The sequence below is a fragment of the Lithobates pipiens genome, unplaced genomic scaffold (genome assembly GCF_037356315.1).
Source record: "Lithobates pipiens isolate NorthernLeopardFrog02 unplaced genomic scaffold, aLitPip1_a1.2 Scaffold_19, whole genome shotgun sequence".
NCBI classification, from domain to species: domain Eukaryota; kingdom Metazoa; phylum Chordata; class Amphibia; order Anura; family Ranidae; genus Lithobates; species Lithobates pipiens.
In genome coordinates this window covers 71,230,031-71,251,731 of record NW_027507764.1, presented here as the reverse complement: position 1 = coordinate 71,251,731, position 21,701 = coordinate 71,230,031, and the positions used below count along the sequence as shown (strand labels likewise).

Genomic DNA, 21,701 nt, shown 5'->3' with positions numbered 1-21,701 from the left:
CTGATTCACTAAGGGTTCACTCACACTGGGCGCGGTTGAACTGAACCATGCCCGAGTTTGATTGTCCCCCCTTCCCACTCCCCCACTAAACTACACTCACACTGGGCCATAAGCAAGAGTTCCCTGCCACATCATCACCTCTACCAATCAGGCCACAGTGATCCCTACTTGTTTGCTTAGACATCTATGGAGAGCTCTGTGCACTCACACTGAAGTGAACTCTATGGGTCGCTGCCTTGGTCCACATCGTTTTTGTAGTGTGAGTGCTCTGATCCTTGCCCAAGAATGATTAAGTGCACCATGCCCAGAACCACTTGTGGTCTGGTATGGTTGCTTCAGTATGAGTGCAAATCGTACTTGAGCACATAACTCTACATAGATGCCTGGGCACAGAACTCTCCATAGATGAATGAGCACAGAAGCGGCAACACTGTGGTCTGGTTGGTAAAGGAGATGATGTAAGTGTGCCTAGGAATACTTGCTTATCGCCCAGTGTGACTGCAAACCAGTGGGGGGGGGGGGGGTGGAGGGGGACAATGGAACTTGGGCAAAGTTCAGTTCAAACATGCCCAGTGTGAATGCACCCTAGGAGGCTTCCTATATTTTTAGGGACTCTTTTTTTTTAGATCTATGTTCTGAAATTCAGAGTTCTAACAACTCGCTGCTTCCAGTATGAGGTTCTTCTCTCCTTGTTGGGTGTTAATTTATTGGCTGTTATAGGAATCCAAAAGAAGGTGTATATTTTTGTGTGTACATGGAGTGGGAAGGGTAGGGAGGACACAATTGGGTAAGTGCTGAGGGGGATCTCACTATCTGAGCCTCTGAGATGTCTTAAAAGAAAGACAGCTCACTAAAAAATTTCGGTTTTGGGTGGGTTAAAGTGACATCTTTAACTTCAGAAAACTGGCTTAATGCAAATATTTCCTCTGTGCAAACACAGTAAAGTAGTTGCCTGAATGCAGATGCCCGCTGATGCCTGCATGTACCATTGTCCAATGTCTTCAGCCCCCTGAGAGCCCCTTAAGGAAGTTCTAATATGCAAACCTCAGTTTTTGTTGAGGAAGTAGAGAAAGTGTGGCCCCTTAAAAATCCCTTTCTGCTAAACACTCTTTGCTGTTCAATTCGATGGGCATCCTTATTGTCCAATAAAGAGTTATAGAGGGAGCGTGGGACATTGTCAACTTTCTCAGGAAAGGTGGGGATTTTCATACTGAATCACCCTTAGATAAGGGGCTCCCAGAATGTGGAAGTCCAAAGGTGAAGGCAGGAACCTGAGAAATTGATGTACTGCATTAAGGCAGCAGCTTTATACAGACTAAAGCTTAGCTTTGACGATCCACCCAAAATGTCCTATGATGGGACATTTTTTTTTTTTTTTAGGTTTATTCTTTTCTGTGTTTCAGGGTGCAGTACTTAAAAAGTCCCCCTTTGTAAAATGCTGCACTTGTTCATTTACAAAGAATCTACCTTGATGATTTATTGAAGGATAACAAGACCAGCTTTGATTTTCTAAGTGTACACATAACACAGAGACAAAGCACAGTTACAAGTGGCATCCTTCATAACCTCAAAGACACAATAGATTCTCGTATTCTATAGAATGATTCTTCTTCTGGTCTGGACCAAAGATTTTACGGTGAAGCCTTATTAGATCAATGAACAGTAATTGATAGCTTAGAGAACCTAAAAGCATGCTTGTCTGATGTGGAACATAATGGTGCCCAGCATGGAAAAATGTTATGGCTAAGTCCCTGCTGAGGAGCTTCAGCCTGTCCATTTGTCCTAATGACCATTGTTTAATGACCATAGTTACAGGACTAAAAATGAGGGAAAATAAAAATATTTTAGTTGTCACTGGAACAAGAATACAGGGCAAATATTTCAATGGGGACTCTTGTTGAAGTGACAACTGTAAAAGGCTAGGTTCATACTATTGCAAATTGGATGCCGTTTCTCCGCATCCAATTGGTATAGCAGGAGATTGTGACTGGCTCTCTGTGTAGCCAGTTTACACATGTCTGGTGTGAATTGCACAGGGGTTCTGTGCGTCTTTTGGTCCATTTCAGGTCCAACCGGTGAGTGGAGACGCACCGGACCCCCTGCTGTGAGCCGCTCTGTGAGCCGCTCTATGCTCTAGTGTGTACCCAGCCAAAGAGGAGATTTCCCTCACTTTGGAATGATTTCTTCTCACTTCCTGCTGTATCCACTGGACAGGAAGTGAACAGAAATCTTCTCAATGGGGAAAACAGTAAAAATAAAAAAACAAGGATTTTAACCAATTTCTTTCCCTATGAAAAAAAATGACTTTGGATTTACTTTAATGGTCTGAATTTACATATTACTGTTCTAGATCTCAGTACTACACTGAAACTTTTTTGTCTAATTCACTATTTTCTCATGCAACAGCCACTATAAACTATATCAAAGTCATTGCATATTATGACATCAATTATCTCTTTGACTATAAAGTAGCAGGATGATAATTAATGGCAGAAGCTTCATAATCAGCTCAGATAATCAACAGTGTGTCTTGTCTGGCCAAGACAGCTAATAAAATACGACTTACAACATATTTTAAACTGCAAATGATCCAATGGATGACTTCATGTTTTGAAAAATGAATAGGTACTTTAAATGACTACTTAAAACTTTCTTTAAAAAATGTATGAAACAAAAAAAAAAAACTTACTTTAAACACTGTCACATATACACAGCAATGGCACACCTTTGGCCAGCTAGGTTAACGCTTCAGACAATACATCCTGGAGAAGTCAACATCACAAGCTCCTAGTGATGCAATGTATTTAAAGATTAGCTGCCAACACTGTGTGCATGCAACATAAGCTTACCCAGTCATTTTGTAGCCATCATAACACTGAAGGAACAAGGTACTTGAAGTGGGTGCTGTGCTCACTTCTTCCAATGATGTTTATTTCAGTGTAGTTTAAAAATGTGGAGGGAACATTTTTCCATTGAGTGCACTTAGCATTATTAAGCTATTCCATTTGGTAAGCCTTTTTGCCAGTGCTAGCACAGTAAGCTGCAGACGCTGAGCATAACAGGACAAAATAGGCTTTTTTTGTTGTTCTGTGGATTGCCTTGGGTTTAGTACAGACACACAATGGAGTTCTTTAGTTGTCTTGCACAAGTCTAGACATCTGATCCAAAACAAAACTGCTATTAATGTATTTACTGCAGTATACAGTAACTATCCTCTAAGTTGGGAGCTCATATAGTCTAGAGCAGTGGTCTTCAAACTGGATGTGGCCCTGTGCTTGCATTTATCGGGCCCTTGGAGCACAAAATTTTGAACATGCCACTATTCCTCATACTAACAATCAACAATGGGGTACTATTTCTCCCACAGAAATTAACAAGGGGCACTATTCTTCCCAAAGATGGGGCATTTAATTCTATTGATGATGGGACATTTTCTATTCCTACTAGCAACAGTCTGCCCCCCTAAAATCTGAAGGACAGAAAATTGCCAAATAAAACAACCTCTTCTATTCAAGAGCGGTACTAATGGACCTTTACTCTTCCACAGTTCAAGCACATGTGTGTTTGCAAGATTTTGCGGCCCTATTGGGACTGGGGACCCCATATACAAGACTAAAAGGGGAAAAGGAGAGGGCGCACCAGCCTTGCACATTACCTTAATAGATTCTTATATTGAAGTATTAAAATGGCTGTATACTCACAAGCAGCAAGAAATAGCAAGCTCATCGATATCAACAGGGATTTATATAACCCAAGCCACTGCACAAATTTCAGTCTAAGGAAGACACCTCCTGGACTTAAATGGAACCATGTTTCGAGGGGGGTCCCTTCTTCATCAGAGCCAAATCTTTGAGTATACATCTGTTTTAATACTTGAACAAAAGGATAAATGACTGTAATGTGCAAGGCTAATGCATCCACTTCTTTTGTCTTTTCAGGACAGCAAACTCCCCCTTTGTTTAGAAAGATTAGATATCCCAGGTCTAGAGTTAGGCCAGCCATACAGACTCAGATTTTTCTTGTTCAGCCTGCGGAGTCTCTCATCGATGCTAAACAGTGTGGGCTAAGGAATTTGTGCTGCTAACTATTGTACCCAGGTACCGCAGTTGCTTGAATACCCAAACAGTAACAGCAGCTTTGACTTGACATCATTGCTCTGGACTGACTTCATAATGGTAACAATAGTGACCCATGCCTGTGCAATGTCTGTCAATATGGCTGCTTGTATTCTCCATGCAAGCTAGACTGTCAATGCAGAAGCACAAATGGGATCCAGTTGACACCCCATAGTAGAAAGTAATTGAACAAGGTTTAAAGTTTTACCAAACCCACAACAGTAAAGCATGCTTGTTATACTCACTGTGGAACTTAAGGGGTTAATCTTCTGCATTGTGTAAAAAGGCTGTTTTATCCTGTATGCACAGATCCTCCCCTCCTGCAATGTTTATCTGGGGAAGGTCAGCTAACACAGGCAGAGTAGTCGACTTGCACATGCTCAGTTGTGTATTTTATGCTAGAGAGAACTTTTTCTTGTTCTCAAAGATAGCCAGGTAACATGATATTGACATCACACTTGTGGGCATGTATACAGGCTGCAGTGAAAATCTCCTCCTTCCTGAATTCTCAGCACATGTAACCGTGGTATACAGATCATCCTAAAAGGTATATAGTGGCAGTATTTTAATGGAAAAAGAAGATTTATAAGCTGTGGGCACTGTGGGGGGGGGGGGGGGGGGGTTGTGAACTATTTTCATATTACTGGGTTTATTAACACTTTAATGGAAGGATCATCAGATTTTCTTTTGAAGAAAGACTGTAGATTTAAGAACAACTTTTGAAATGATATTAATCTCTTGCTGACTGCATATGTGTGGCAGCAAAGAAGGTGGGCTTTAATGCCTATGTGCCGCACATATGTGTCCATAGCCGAGGTTTCCGTGCTGACGACATGCTTACTGCGAACTCCCAATTCATTGACTGAGCTGTCAAAGCTGTCTCTTGCTATGACTGGGGGCTGGCAGGATAGGTTCCCTATCAGGTGACCACTGTTAATGCCAAACACAATGGTCATGTGATCAGGAAGGCTGTCCAGCCCCAGTGTATAAAGCCAATTTGGTTTAGCTCTACCATAATAGTGTAGGATTTGTATAGAACAAAACACACTAAAACCTTCATAACTGGAAAAAGTGTTGAAGCACCCACCTGCCATTTTTGTGTACTGTTGGCTACAAAGCAACAATGGAGCTTTTAATGCATATAAGGTACCCTAGCCACTGCTACTTTCTAGTCAAAGATTTAGGGAAAGCCCCTTATTCAATATTCCACAAAGTAGGAAATAAAAAAGTGATCAAACCTTCGGCAAAACAATGAAATGTTCTGACTAATGGAATAATGTGGGATGGAACAGGCAGATATCTGAAAATGCGACAGAATAGCAGACCTCTTCTTAGAACTAGATGCTGAGTTGGAGCTGACTCCAGGAGGCAAGTCGCTATAAAAAGAGTCGACATCTCCAGCCTTTTTTACATAATCTCCCTGGGGTATTTGTCTAAAGCACAATAGATATCGTAAAGTCAGAAAACAAGACAAACACACACAGAAAATGACACAGACATAAAGGCAATATTAGTTCAGAAGGAAAAGACAGAGAGGGAAGATGGGACATGTAGCGTTCACTTTGTAGAACAAAGAAGTTGGCCATATGTGGATTCCCACAGGCATTCTGTATAAACACCTTAGTCAATGTTTCAGTTGTAACGAATAGGGGGACACTAATAAAGCCCAGGAAAAAACTCTGACATCAAGAGACCTTGTTGCCAGACCATTCATTTCAACAAAAATCTTCCTATATTATTCGTGAAGTTATTGTATTATATGCATGTTATTTACCTGTAAAAGCCTCTCATGTAAAGATATCCAAAAGCTGTCAGACTGCTGCTGGGTGCCGCCATCTTGGTTGTAATGTCAGCAGCCCCAGTAGACACTCAATAGTATTCCCCTTGACTACTAAATAAAGGTTACTTAGGGAGGTAAGGGGAGGGGCAGAGGAGCTTGGCCAGCACAGAGAGTAATTAGACATTCACAGAAGAGGAAAGAGCTATTATGTGAAAGGCTTCCTTGACTTCCACATAAAAGGTTATGGAGAGAGGTGGGGTGGAGGACCTGGGTCAGAACATAGAGTAATTAAACATTCACAAAAGAGGAAAGGGCTAAAACACCATAGGAAGGAGGAAGTCGCCAGTCACTTGACCAATGCCAAGACACTGATCAAGTGGTCTCTGTTAACAAAAAAGTTCCATGTTTTATTCAACCTTCATTGGTAAACTAACTCTGGAGGGGAGAGGTACGCAACATTTGTTGGATTTATATAGACTACCAGCAAATGTTGCACAGAGTGAACGCAAACAAAGAAATCTTCAGGGTTTGTACAGGTGAATGTGTGTCAATTGTATAGGTAATGTAGACTGAGACAAACAAGCGGTGGGTGTCCCTGTAGGTAGTCCTTGGCATATTCTTTAATTTCACCCAATTTAGAGGGGGGGGGGGGGGAAGAGGATGTTAAATGTAATTATGGTGTTAGTATTTCTGTTTAAGACCCCATTGGTGAATCTTGGGTGAATCATAGGTTTGTAAAGTTTAAGGTAGAAGTCTACTTAAACACCTTTTACCCTGCTTAACCCCCTACTGATAAAGCACTATGCTGATTCTCTTTTGCAGATATAACTGAATATATTGTGACTTAAAATTCACTAGATTTTTATGGAATGCTGTTTCATTAGTTAATGAAGGAAGTTTTCTGTTATAGTAATTAAACTGTACTTGTTTGGATTGATTATCACTATGATCAGTGATGGCTTTCACTACTGCCTTGGTTACCTTCACCAATTTACACTACATGCCAGTGACAACACAGGGGTTTCTGCTATTCCTGGGCATTACAAATGTCCCTTATGTTACATTACCTGTTATTTAAATCTGAAATTGTGGTTTATTAAAGCAGACCTATTGATAATATATAACTATGAAAGGGTTTTAATCCAGATTATCAATCCATCAATGAAAAGACAATGAAAAGGGAAATGTAAAAAATGTACACATTGTAGAGAAATTGCCAATTGTTTTTCCCTGGCAATTGGTCTCTTTCAGTGGTGGTTCTGTTAACTAGTTGGCTCTACCTGAATGTATACGTCATCAGAAATCACTTGACTAGTGCCTCCACACCTATCATATGTCCCAGAAGACAGAGAAGCACCAAGTTCTTCACACAAGGTACGTTTTGAAAGATCAGTCATTTTTTGAGCTGATATCCAGAACTGGTAGAAATGTGAATAATGGACAGTACACCAAAAGTTTATACTTCCAGTGTTCCGACCATTATGTATATATTGGCTTTTTGGTACCACGTGGACCATAACCCAGAATACTTTTTGGCATATAGGTATGTGTGTAGAATTAACACTGATGCTTAGGATGGGTGAATCTCTAGGTTGGACCAGATTCCCGCAAGGCGTACTAGTACATTATGACAAACTTACCTGAAAACGAAGCCCTTCAGCGGTGCACTGTCACCACTGTAGGTGCTTCCATCTTCACCTGGTCTTCCTTTCAGGTTCGCAGGCTTCATCAAATGCGCGCAGGAGTCACTGTTTACGGTACAGGGCTCTGAAGAAACAGCACGGGTAAGCTGTTCCTTCAGAGTGCATGCACCGGTGACGTCACCGGCTGCTTCTAAAGTAAATATTTCCCAAACCAGCGGCCCCAACCTTTTTGGCACCAGGGACCAGTTTCATGGCAGCCAATTTTCCCAGGGACTATGGTGGGGGGAGGGGTGTTTGGTGGATGGGTTGGGGGATGGAATATTCATGGAGTCTGTCCTCAGCCCCTCTTCACACCACAATCCCTCTTTACAGCACAGTTCCCCCTTTATATCAGTGTCTCAGCTCCCTTTCACATCACAGCCTCCTTTACAGTGCAGTCACCTTTACATCACAGCGCCCCTTTACATTAATGTAATGGGGACTGCTCTGTAAAGGGGCACTGTGATGTTAAGGGGACTGCTCTGTAAAGGGGGCTGCTCTCTAAAAGGGGCACTGTAATGTAAAGGGGACTGCTCTGTAAAGGGGACTGCTCTGTAAAGGGGACTGCTCTGTAAAGGGGGCACTGTAATGTAAATGGGGACTGTGATGTAAAGGGGACTGCCCTGTAAAAGGGCACTGTAATGATTACAGTGCCCCTTTACAGTGCCATCATCTTTATATTACAGTGCCCCTAGCAATCACAGCCTCCTCCATCACAATGCCCCTGCAGTCTGCCCACCCTTTCCTCTGTCCCCATTCTAATCTCTGCCTCCCCTGCTTAGGACTCCTACCTTTGGCAGGGCAGAGGCTGTGCACAGTCCGTGTGTACTGTCCTGGCTCCCCCGCTCGCCCAACAATGTCATCCTATCGGCAGGGCAGGGGACAGGAGAAGCTCTCCATTCTGATCTGTAGCACCTTTCGCCCCCTGCCATGCTTTTAGGAGCCCATTGTTGGTCAGGTGGGCAGAGGAGCCAGGAGATGGCACTCGGGCATGGCAGCACAGCAGGTGCGAGCGGTGACCGAGGTCTGTGGTAGCCCCTATGAGGACTGCGGTTGCCATTCACCTCCCGCTATGCAGCCCATTCATCAACAAGCCTACGGACCGACACGGGTTGGGTTACCCTGTCCTAAACAGTGCACGTTTAGGAGATTTACTGTACCTATAGGTAAGCCATATTTTAGACAAGGTGGACTTTACTACCATTTTAAGGTTAGATTAACAAGGAGAGGTCCAGATCAGGGACATTTAGGGGCACCGAGTAATTTTTACATATATTCTGTATCCAGACCTCCATTAGAATTATTGTGTTTAAAACACTTCCATTACTTTGTTTCTTGTTGGATTGATAATCTTATTTAAATGTAACAAAGTATACCAATTTAAGAATAAGTTTGTTTAAAAACTCTAAATGTATTTTTTTTGATAAATGGGTAAAAGTTACATGAGGCTTGTAATAAACGTATAACTGTTGTTACACAGTTAAATGCCTTTATGGCAGGTTAAAGACATCAGCAACACACAGAGTGCAAGGTACAAAATATTTCACTTCCGTTGCACAGATGTTTTTTCACAGCAAAAGCAAATTGGAAAAAAAATCAATTGTGTTTATGTTTCTAAAAGCATATCTTTGATTAAGGAAAATTGTCATCAATGCACAATTCATAGAGGCTTCTGTATGACAGTTCATTCAAGTATCAAATCCAGTTACTATGTGATGCACAATCCTCAAAGTAAACAGAAAAACAGGAATTTTTACTTACCCATGAATTCCTTCTCGTACAGTACGAGATATAGGTATAGACCAAAGGCTTTATGTAGCTACCTTCAGGTGATTGTACACAAACTTTTGCTAGGGCTACCTCCGATGTGTACCCACATAACCGCACCCACTCTGTGAGGCTCCAGTCTTTAGCAAGCAATAAGGAGTGATGAACACACGGGGGGGGGGGGGGGGGGGGGTTACGTGTCCTGTACTGTACTTCAAGAAAAGGAATTTTCCTGGTTAAGTCCAAATTCCTATTTTCTTAATTGTACAGTATGAGACTGGTATTCATAGACCCTGGGACATACCCAAGTAATAAAACTGAGGTGTGGGCAACAACATACTATCAACAGGTCAACAAGAAACACAAAGGTTTAAGGAACCTGAACAAAATTCTCAAATAACAGCTTGAAGAACCTTGCAGACACAGCTCACATCAGATGAGACCTGAACATCCACCCAGTAGAACTGAACAGAGACCAGGTGATGGTCTTGCAAATCTGGGATACATGTGATTGATGATGAAAAGCCCAGGAGACACCAACTGTTGTGGTGACATGGACTCTGATGGGAAAGAGAGGGGCTTTTGCTTAAAGGCATAGGCTCTGGAAGTTAGTCGTCTGATCCACCAGACAATGGTGTAACAGGAAACACTGTGTGCCCACAGTGCACACAGGGCCCATGGGCAGGAAAAAAGGAAATCAATCTTGTGAATAGTGGCTGTAGAATTCACATAAACCCTGACAGCCCTAACCACTTTCAGCATTTTTTTTGTCCTGTTTTGGGTTGGGACAGAGGGAAGGGAAGACAATGTTCTTATTGGAGTGGAAGGAGAACACTATCTTAGGCAAAAATGAATGATTTGGTATCAAAACCACCTTGTCCTTGTGCAAAGCAATAAAGGCTCTTTACAGAGAGAGTTGCTAAGTCAGAAAGATACCTGCACGATGTGATGGCAACCAAGAGAGCCACCTTAAAAGTTGAGGTCTTCCAAAGGAAGGTCTTTAATCAGTTCAAAAGGGAAGGGGGGCTCTGAAGAATAGTGAACATCTAAGTGAGCATTTAAGATCCCTAGGTGACACAGGAGGTCGAAAGAGGGGAATGGTATGAGCAACACCCTGTAGAAATGTAATGATAAAGATATGCAAGGCAAGGGGCTTCTGGAAAAGGATGGATAAAGCAGAAACCTCCTCCCTGGCAATACTCAGCACTAGACACTTGTCAAGACCAGAAGAAAACCAAGGAATACTCATATTTTAGCCTAAGTCTTCTGTCCTTCCATGAGCAATAGTGAATTTTGCATGAGTTGAATTTCCTTGCTCAGAGTTAGATGGAAATAATCAAATCAGTGATGCACCTATCATTTAGGACTAGGGATGAACCGAACAGCCCCTGGTTCGATTAGCACCAGAACATACCGAACAGGCAAAAAATTTGACACGAACATGAATAATCAAAAGTGCTAATTTTAAAGGCTTATATGCAAGTTATTGTCATAAAAAGTGTTTGGGGACCTGGCTCCTGCCCCAGGGGACATGTATCAATGCAAAAAAAAGTTTTCAAAATGGCAGTTTTTTCGGGAGCAGTGATAATAATAATGCTTAAAGTAAAACAATAAAAGTGAAATATTCCTGTAAATTTTGCCTGTAAAGCAGCGTTTTTTTTCCCTGTGTTTAGAATAGTCCCTGCACAAATGACATTTCTAAAGGAAAAAATGTCATTTAAAAGTATTCACGGCTATAATGAATTGTTGGTCCCGGCAATACAGATAAAATAAGTCATTGAAAAAAACAGCATAGGATCCCCCCAGTCCATTTGGGTCTGGTATGAAGATTAAGGGGAACCCGATCCAAAATGTACAAAAAAAATTGCGTTGGGGTCTCCCCAAATTCCATACCAGGCCTTTCAGGTCTGGTATGGATATTAAGGGGAACCCCGCACCAAAATAAAAAAAAATGGCACGGGATCCCCCAAAAAATCCATACCAGACCCTATCCGAACACGCAACCTGACAGGCATCAGGAAAAGAGGGGGGCAGGAGAGCCCCCCCTCCTGAACCGTACCAGGCCACATACCCTCAACATGGAGTGGGTGCTTTGAGGTAGCCCCCAAAGCACCTTGTCTCCATGTTGATGGGGATAAGGGCCTCATCCCCACAACCCTTACCCAGTGGTTGTGGGGGTATGCAGGCGGATGGGCTTATCAGAATCTGGAAGCCCCCTTTAACAAGAGGACCCCCAGATCCTGGCCTCCACCCCTGTGTGAAATGGTAACGGGGTACAAAATGTACCCCTACCATTTCACAAAAAAAGTGTCAAAATGGTGCAAAAGACAAGACACAGCTTGGGACAAGTCATTTATTAAAAAAATAAAAAATAAAAATGTCCCATGAAATCCATTCATCTTCTCTCGCTCCCCCGATGGACCAAAAAGAAAGAAAAAACAAAGCTGCGACTGACCTGCCTCCATAGGAGGCACCCGCTGTATGATGGGTCTTTGCTTTGACAGTTCTTATATAACTGAGGGCAGGGCCACACGTGACATTACCAGGTGACCCCGCCCCCTCTGACGCACAGGGACTTCCCCGTGGCTTTCCTGGGGCGTCAGAGGGAGCGGAGCCACCCGGTTACGTAAATGGGTGGCCCCACCCTCAGTTATATAAGAACTGTCAAAGCGAAGACGTGTCACACAGCGGGTGCCTTCCATAGAGTCGTGTCGGTCGCAGGTTACTTTTTTTTTCTTTTTCGGCCCGTCAGCGGAGCGAGAGAAGATGAATGGACTTTGTGGGACATTTTTTTTTTTTTTTTTTAATAAAGGATTTTTTTTCTAAAAGACTCGAGTCCATCGGAAAGATTTGAAACATGTTCTAAAGTCCGTCTGATATAGCGAACTGAAGGTCTGAGAGCTGGACCTTACAGAGGCAATCCCCTCCTGAGGAAGGATGTTTCTTGCTTCAGCTGTGTCCAAGATTAGACCGAGGTACTTCAGATGGTATGAGGGCTGGTGAACAGACTTTGGAAAGTTGATTATCCAGCCAAAGTTTTGAGGGAACTGGATATTCCTTTGGACATTGCCAGACAAGGTCTTGGCTGAGGAGTACTGGCAGTAGAAGGTCATCCAAGTAACCTATGATATGAATACCCTGGGTTCACAGAAAAGCCAGAAGTGAGGCAAGCACTTATGTAACACTTAGGGTGCAGAACAGAGTCCAAATAGCAGTGCCACAAACTGGTAGTGCTGGCCTCCCACAGCAAAATGTTAGTTAGACGCATTGGTGTGATGAATGAAAAATATAGAAATAGGCTTCTACTGGTGCACTAACTTTCCCTTTTCTAAGTAAAGCAATCACAAACCTTGTAGGTTGCATCAAGAATTTTTGTGCACAAAGAAATTTGTTTAAGGTTTTGAAGCCCAGTATTGGGTGGATGTTCCTATTTGGTTTTGGGACTGTGAATATGATTGAGTAGAACCCCGTACCTGTACCCGGTACTACTTGTACCTGAAGATGGTGAAAGGCAATTATCAAATCCATCTTTCTTTAGCCTGAAGCTGGTAGCATGGAAAGTAAAAAGCAAGGCTGTGGGCTGTCTGCAGAACACATGCTGTTGGGCCCTTTTGTCCCATCATGCTTGGAATAAACCCAAAGGGGTCTTCAGTGTCTGGAAAACTATACAAAAATTGACTATGGCTCTGGATCTGTATATCACTCTGCAGTTAAAATCACATACTGCACTTTGTGCCAAGGATAGCACCTAATGCCGGATCCAGTGCTCAAAGCAAATATTACAGGCCGGTTACATACAACAGGTTCCAGGTATGGTGCCTGAGGAAAACATCGGGAGCGATCAATATGGAAGCTGCTAGGTAGCATAGGCAGTCAGATGTTGATAGAAGATTCCAATGAAAAAACTTCAGTGGTTAAAAAAGAAAAAAATACTTCTTTAAAGGAGAACAGGTCACAAGCAAAAACAGCTAGAGTGTGAAGGGTAATATAGCTATTGCTAGTGTCAAATCACCTGAAAGTAGCAGCATATAACTCATGATCTATAAATATCTGCTCTGAGTTCTGTACTTCCTTTGCCTTCCCTGACTGAGCCAAATCTCCTTTATTTGTGTCTCGTGCTAGTCCTTCTCAACAGTGCAGCTTGCAGTGGGAGGTTTCAGCAGCAAAGACTGTGCTGTCAATTCAGAAAGCAGTGGGCAGGACTGGGTGTAGCCAGGTGCTAATTGACAAGCAGCAATGCAAAGCTGTAGTGCAAGAAGACACAGCCTACACAAGAGTGGCAACTCTGCTCTGAACTTAGGAGCCATGCAGCATCATTTCCACACCATCACAGGAAGCTGAATTAGGTGAAATTCACTGGTAGGGTCAACAGGTGTTTGTTTGGCATTGCAGGAGTAAGAGAAAACTGTAAGTGTAGATGCACTTATACGATGCAGCACATATTTTTTTTCAACAGGAGGCCAAATGTTACCAGTATGCCCAATTGTTCAGTAAGAGCTTTTATTAATCACAGAAAGACATACATGTCTTTCTGTAAAAATAAATGCTCTTATTGAGCAGTTTGGTGCACTTGCTGATTTGTGGATATGTTGACAATGGCATCATTCAGTGGTAGTCACTACAGCACCCAATTTTTAAGGGCCTACACAATGTATGTAATGTACCAGGCTCCCTTTATTCTGAGATTTTGTAGCCTGCCCAATTGATGTTTTCCAACAAGTTTGGTGGTGGGTTGTATACCTGCCCCCCCCCCCCTCCCCCATAGACAAGAGATCAAAAACAGCGGCTTTAGTAGCTGTCATTGCATGTCTATGGTCATTTTCATTTATATCTTTTAGAAGGGATGAGTGAGCTACCCCGTGACTCGGCTGTGTTAGGGCTCTTTCACATGCTGATGTCCATTTTCACAGACTCCCCTTGCTCAGCAGGGATCGATCCTTTGATCCCCGCTAAGCTGGCAGATGATAGGTCCATCTCTGCTTACTGTGGAGAGACGGACCTATCAGATCTCCGCTATGGCGATCGGATGAAAATAGATCCGCCTGTCTGTTTTCATCCGATCTGATAGACGGATGGAAAATAGGGTTTTCATCCGTCTGAATTTAGCAGATCGGTCGTCAGCGGACATGTCACCGCTGACATCAATCGCTACATAGAACTGCATGGAGCATCCATTCAGGTCCGCCGAAAAAAACTGACAAGCGGCATGTGTGAAAGGGGCTTAAAAGTGTTAAAAAGGATACTTGAAACAGTAACAATTTTGCTTTTCTCGAGCCATGTATAAACCACCTCTACTATCTACAAAGAATGGTCTTCCAATAATAATCCAGGACAGGCATACTATGTCTAATGCCCCGTACACACGAGAGGGATTAAGTCTGACAGACCTCCAAAGGAGTTCCGACGGAGTTCCGGCGGAGTTCTGGCGGACTTTTCGACCGAACGGACTTGACCACACACCATCACACCAAACTCCGACGGAGTCGAACGTGATGACGTACGACTGGATTCGACGTAGGAAGTTCATAGACAGTAGCCAATAGCTGCCCTAGCGTCGGTTTTAGTCCGTCGGAGTAGCACACACACGAGCGAATTTTTCGAAGGGGACCGGGTCCGGCGGAGTTCCGTCGGGAAAATTTGAAGCATGCTTCATTTCTAAAGTCCGTCAGACTTTTGCGAAGCTAAAGTCCGTTGCAGCCCACACACGATCGGATAGTCTGACGGACTCGGTCTGACGGACTTTGGATGTTGAAAAGTCCGCTCGTGTGTACGGGGCTTTACTTTTTTAACTGTTAATTAAGGTTATGTAATAGCTGATGAACTATACATGTAAAAAGAAGACTACTTTTTTTTACTTTTGAATCAGAGCAATTAAAATTGAGGAAGTTTCTTTTACAGAACTATAGCTCTAAACACTGCTATGATGAAAGCTTGACATTAAAACAGAATCTACCAGTTTGCATATGTAAAACAGTAATGGAAATATAGCAGATCAAGCATGTAAAAACATGTCAAAAATACATACACATTACAAGATAAATGTTACAATAACAAAAGCATGCACTCACTAAAAAATCCAGTAAAGCATGCGCTGTAATATTTTTATTTTAGTAATATACTAAAGAAAATTAAATAAACAGAAATACATAAAATGTGTAAAAATTGTACCTTGCTGACAATTTTCCTTCCGTTAGACCAAAGTAAAGTTATACTATAGTTGTGTTTATCTTTTTGTTTTTTTTACCCATGTTAGGACACAAAGCACAGAGACAACTTCTAACATTTTCTATAACAATATATTTTAAATCTTGCAGACAAACATTGAAACAAATAAAATTAGACTGTTATAATCCTGCTCAGTTGTTATTGTGATAGCAAACCATCAAGGATGAACCTGAACATGATGAAACAGCAGAAAATATTGCCTTGTATTGTTATCTGACAAGGATATAGGTGTGAGGATGGCATGCTGTTTGGGCAACACACAGCCCAAATGGGTATTGTACAATAGAAACCTACAATTTACTATTTCTAAAACATCTTTCTCTCTCTCTTTTTTATTCTGTACAGCACGGCATAATGTAAATTGCATTTCAAATACCAAATAAATGTATTATTAGATTGCAGATTTTTCATAAAATTTCAATTTTCTCTAAAGCAGAGCAGACATCAGGACTACCCACCAGTGAAAACAGCATGGTACATACAAATGTAAACTGTGAAAGACAGGTAAACTACATGAGAGTGATGAAATGCAGCTAAATGAAAAGGCAGCCTACTTACCTCTCTCTCCGATAGTTTCTTTTCATGTTAAAGAAGAGAACAAAGAATTACTAATGTAGAATTTCTTGATTTTTTATTTTTTATTCTGTATTTAGATTTTTTTAACGTAGAATTTATTGAGAATTTTAATAGAACAAAATTGTACAAGAATTGAAAACAAAGAGAACAATAATGTACACTATTGTGTAATATTTTACGGACATTTGACATAACACCTTTATGAGTTTTTTTGACATCCCATTCCAAAACCATGAACATTTATACTGCACTGTTAATGCTTCCCCCCAAGAGTTTGAAGTTTCCTGTTGAAATGTGTGCCCATTTAGCAAAAAGAGTGTGTAACAAAATTAATAAGTACACCATTTTCAAAATGTATGTGGATCTCATAGCATTAACAGTACTCTTCACAGTAAACAAATGAACTTCACATACTTTTGGCCATATAGTTTGGGTGTCCAGAAACTCTTAGTCAATAGTGTAAATTAATCTAGTTTCATTATAACATGCCAATGTTGGCCTGCTTGCCTGTTAACCAGCACTGGGATTCAGTATCCCTAGTGGTAATCTTTATCGCTGTGATGAAGGTAGGACAGCAAACAGCCAAAGATGGACCCTCAAAGTCAGAACAAGAGAACAGGCTTAAAAATCTTAGATGTTAAAGTCTTTGCAACTGCACCCTAAAGCAATTCTTAAAAAGACAGATGGGGAAAATTCTTTCTGCAAAGTGTAAAAATAAACCTTTTAAAGATTTATATGACGATATTGAAAAATATTGTTTTAGAGTTTTAAATTATACCTCAATGAAGGATTGAATGTGGAATGTCTCCCGTAGAGGTGCATTATTTGTTCATATCAAAAATCTATCCAAGGTTGCCTGAAATTTTAGTGTAGGCCTCAGGTTATTCACTTTGCAAAGTGAACATTTTCTACTCATTTATTAAACTACCCCTGTTGAATTAACAAGATTATATTTTTAGGATAAATTGGTGATAAAAGGCCATTCTGTTTTCTTCTGAATGAAATAATGGGTTGAAAATATAATTTTCACACTAATTGCACTGGCTTAATTTAAGCCCATGAAGCATACTTTTTTTTAGAATGCATTAGTGCAGGTAATATTTGAGTTAATCTCATTGCAATTAACTTGGCATAAATTATTATTTAAAGGAGAAACATGGCCAAAGCTATTTTGGCCATACTTTTCCTGTGTGTCACAGGAGTACACTAAGGCCGCGTACACACGGGCGGACTGTTCGCCCAACTTAGTCCGCTGAACAGTGTTTCAGCGGACAATCCGCTCGTGTGTGGGCTTCAGCGGACTGTTTCAGCGGACAGTCTGACGAACAAAGTCTTATGGAATTTCCGTAAGACAGTCCGTCCAAACTTGGTTTCAGCGGACAGTCCGCTCGTGTGTAGGCTAGTTCGACAGACTAAGTTTGGCGCATGCTCAGAAAGGATTTACACGGCGAAGGTTGCATTGCTGTGTATTGGACGTCGAATTTCTCGTCCCGTCGTACGTGCCGTTCACGTCATCGCGCACGCTTTCAGCGGACTGTCTGCTCATCGCGTGTGGTCAAGTCCGTTCATGCAAATTTTGAACGGACTGTTTGTCGGATTGTCTGACGAACTAAGTTGGGCGAACAGTCCGCCCGTGTGTATGCGGCCTTAGTGTGGACAGCTTTGTGCAAACCCATTGCATAGAGCAGGTACAGTAAGTACTTTACAGTCACTCTAATTTAGTGGATCTGTGCATCTTCCACTACTCCTGCTGCTTCTTAAAAATCACCCACCAATCATCAGATCACCATTCAGCAGAGGCAGTTGCAACATGAGAAGGCAAAGTTTTCTCTTTCACTTAGATGACCACCTCCATAAAGAGACACGGTTGTGGAACAAGGCACTGTAATTTAGTATTGAGCTCTAAATCTACTTGCAGCCACAGTCTAAAAAAATTGCTATATATACCTTTTCTGCAGCCAATCCGGTCCCACGCTGAGCTGTCAGTGTTGGCGTGTGCAGGAGAGGCAGCCGACGATGGAAGGCCCATAGTAAGTCTATGACGTCACTTGTTGGCTGTCTCCTGCAGACAGCTTCCATCGCTGGAGACCGGATTGGATCGGCTGCAGAAAAGGTATGTATAGCAATTTTTGCTTTACAGGGTTAGATAGATTAATCTTAGAATGTGTCTGCCAGTAGATTTAGTAGAATAGAGTTAGTCAGTTTTAGGCTGAACTTCACTTTAAGTCACCTTGTGAAAAAAAAAAAAGCAAATCACTGGTTTGCTTTGGCCTGGAGATTGTATGCTCTCCACATGTTTAGTGAGTTTCCATACCAAAACACACTTGTAGGTAGATCTACCTAAACTGCCCCAACATCATGCTTGTGTGCACATTAGATTGCAAGCACTTTGAATCATGAACTGATGAGATTGAGTTATTTAATAAGAAAAACGTGTTGTTTAATTATTTAATAAGTTATTTAATAGAAAAATTTCAAGAAATAGCAAAAAAAGTCATTGTATTGTTTACAGTAGGTTACTGCACTTTATGTATCCGTTTTGTAAAGCAGTTTTCCCTGCATCTCATAAATCTCTGAGCTCATGGGTCCGTATGTCTCCTCTAACTACATTGATCTAATGAAAGAGTTTAAATCAGAATACATGCTGTGTCATCACTTACTTGTAACCCCAAGCTGTAATTCCTAATACCAACACCAACACTAGCATGGTACCAGCAATTGCTCCTATGATTATGTTTGTGCTAACCACACCTGAAAGAAGCATACAAGTAAATTAATCGTTATTAGTGTTATCTTACATGCATACAAGGTTAGTTAATAACATAATACAGTACAAGAAGATTAAAAGTTGTTTTGCACTTTGGGACAGGGAAAACTATCCATCAACCCCCACGATGTTGCTGCTCAGTAGGGGGGTCTTAACACATGAAGCCTTCACTGGCCAGTTGTTTCAACAATGGTAGCAACAAGCATTTGTGTTTTCATATAGTGGGGTTGATTTACTAAAACTGGGAAGTGCAAAATCTGGTGTAGCTCTGCATAGAAACCAGCTTCCAAGTTTTAATATCAAAGCTTAATTGAACAAGCTGAAGTTAGAAGCTGATTGGCTACCGTGTACAGTTGCACCAGATTTCAAACACTCCAGTTTTATTAAATCAATCCAATTGTGTCCATTATTTTGTATCTTAACAGACTAAAGACAATTCACTTCACTTCACTTGGCAGGCCATAGACAAATTTCTTTCCTGCAACCAAGGTTGTACCAAAGTTGATCGATCGATCAGCTTGGTACATTTAGCCTTGTCCATTAATGGTTAGACTCTCAGGCAGTTCCTGCCCAACTACCCGAGATTAGAACCGTGTATGGTCGACCTAAACTACTGAGGAATTGACTGCAATTCATTGTTTTGTTTGTAAAAGTGCTTCAATTGAATTTACAGTTATTAGATTAAAAATACTCTTAAAATCAAATAAAAAGCGTATGTATAGCCAAAACATTTCTTTTTAGTTTATCATAGAGTAGTAAAAGGTTAAAACCCCTGTTGGTTTGTTTTTACTGTGTCCTCTTGGATCGATTTCCCTTCATTTTCTGTCCTGAAGACGCAAGAGAAACTGCAAAGAAATCTCTCCAAAGTAATATGAATTCCCCATTTAGACCATTGTCCCCAGTCCTCATTGAAGGATTTATTCTCACCTCTTGTTCTGGTGACAATGCTAATGTTTTAGATTTCCCATACCCGTCTCTCTTAGCAACAATGGTCTTTAGGACAAACAGATAACAGCAGGGACTCAGACAGCAAAATAGAAACTTGACAAGGGTTCTTACAGTTCCCAACTCTATCTGAAACAAAACAATGTTTTGGCTACAGATTAACTCAATTTTTTGGGGATTTGTTTCTATGCTGCTCTCAAACCAATTTCCCGCTGGGTGAAAAAAGTGCTTCTTTTTAGGCTACAAACTTAGATGAAGTGCCAGGAGAATTATCCACCCTCATCTGTAGACAGACAAGTCAACATTTAGGGATACATACAGGTAAGGTTTGCTACACTGACTAACAAGCTCTTGCACAGTACGCTATGACAGCAAACAGAAAGTAAATTACGGGCAAGTCACATACATTGCCTTTCATTTACAATATTTTCATTTATATTAGACACAAATTGTAGATACTATAAAATTAATTAAGTTATTTTATATGTGGCATAATTTAATTTTTTTTCAAATTCTTTATTTAGGGTACAAAAGGTAACCAACCAGTCGCATCAAATTTTGAACAGCGAACAAGTAGTCAAATAAGAGAAGTGCATTAAAGGTACAAAAGTGAAGATCATAGACTGTACAGAGATGAATAGCACCAACATGTAAGCTAAAATAAGACTACTAAATGCACCCATGGTTAGGGCACCCACATTTTTTATATAATAGATAGAAAGGAGAAAGGAATTGAGAGGAGAGAAAGGAAACAGATGGGTGAAGGGAGAGAAAGGGAAGAAGGAGAGAGAAAAAAAAGGGGGGGCGGGGGGGACTTTAGAAAGGACAAACAAACAGACTTGCTGGCCAGGGTGGGATGTTTCAGTTGGTTGTGTGGTACCATCTATCAGAGATCTGCCCTCATCTGAGTATATAAACATATTCCAGGGAAGCTATGTTTTCTTATAACTTTCGTGTTTGATTGTAGCATAATTATTTTAGTCTGCACAGACAACCCTCTCTAAATGGGAGGGAAAAAGCAATAAATTCACCTAAAATCCAACTTCCAAGCTACTTATACTCCTCTTCCCTTTGCATTCCAACCAATTTGCTTGCCTGGTTGTTTTGGTCAAAGCATAGAGAACCCATTGAAATTGCTGCGGCTTGGTGATTGGCTGCTCAAATCCTCAGTGTTGCATCTTTGGCGGTAAGGGAACATGCGTTTCATACCCACCTGGAACTACTAAGCATTTCAAGTATACACCAGGCAGCTAAACGGTGTAGTAGGGAAACTTAATGAAAGTGCATGGGCATGGACAAAGCACAGGTTCACTTTACATAAGCTAAAGGCTGAGAGAGGACATATGAGGGGAAGATTTGTTAAAACTAGAGCCTGCAAAATCTTGTGCAGTTCTGCACAGAAACCAATCAGCCTCCAGGTTTTACTGCCAAAGCTTAAAAGAGAAGTTAAGGGATTTTTTTTCTAACCTCCCTGGCGGTATGATTATTTCAGATTTTAGGTGCTGAAAGCGGTACAATTGTTTTGCATGGAAATTTGGCGTTTTATATTGTAGGCCTGCAATTCTTAGAAATAATTCAGTTAAATCTGTCCAAACAAGAGTCTAATAGACATCCCGGGTATGATAACATTTTAAATATGAAATCATAAATTATAATATAATATAATATAAATATAATAAAATAAATAAAATAAATAACTATAAATAGTTATAACAAATAATAATATAATAATAATAAATATTATTCAATAATGTAATCAAATCAAAAACACGGAAATGTGCTGAGTTGCAGAGTTGTCGCTGTCATTACTTTTAGTGTTTGATGATGAATTTCCCCACAAATTA

The 21,701-nt window shown here is 41.0% G+C and overlaps 1 protein-coding gene across 9 annotated transcripts in view; it reads right to left on the bottom strand.

Moving 5' to 3' along the window:
• ADAM22 (ADAM metallopeptidase domain 22) overlaps positions 1 to 21,701 on the bottom strand; it is a 462,480-nt gene that overhangs the window by 47,323 nt on the left and 393,456 nt on the right. For 3 of the 9 annotated variants that reach the window (XM_077490871.1, XM_077490872.1, XM_077490873.1), the window contains exons 25-27: positions 18,806 to 18,896; positions 16,128 to 16,145; positions 5,354 to 5,548 (exon numbers count right to left, since the gene is read on the bottom strand). In XM_077490871.1, the coding sequence (XP_077346997.1) occupies positions 5,354 to 5,548; positions 16,128 to 16,145; positions 18,806 to 18,896 (304 nt within the window). The remainder of the gene's footprint in view (positions 1 to 5,353; positions 5,549 to 16,127; positions 16,146 to 18,805; positions 18,897 to 21,701) is intronic. The other 6 variants (XM_077490878.1, XM_077490874.1, XM_077490875.1 and 3 more) reach the window with 2 other exon arrangements.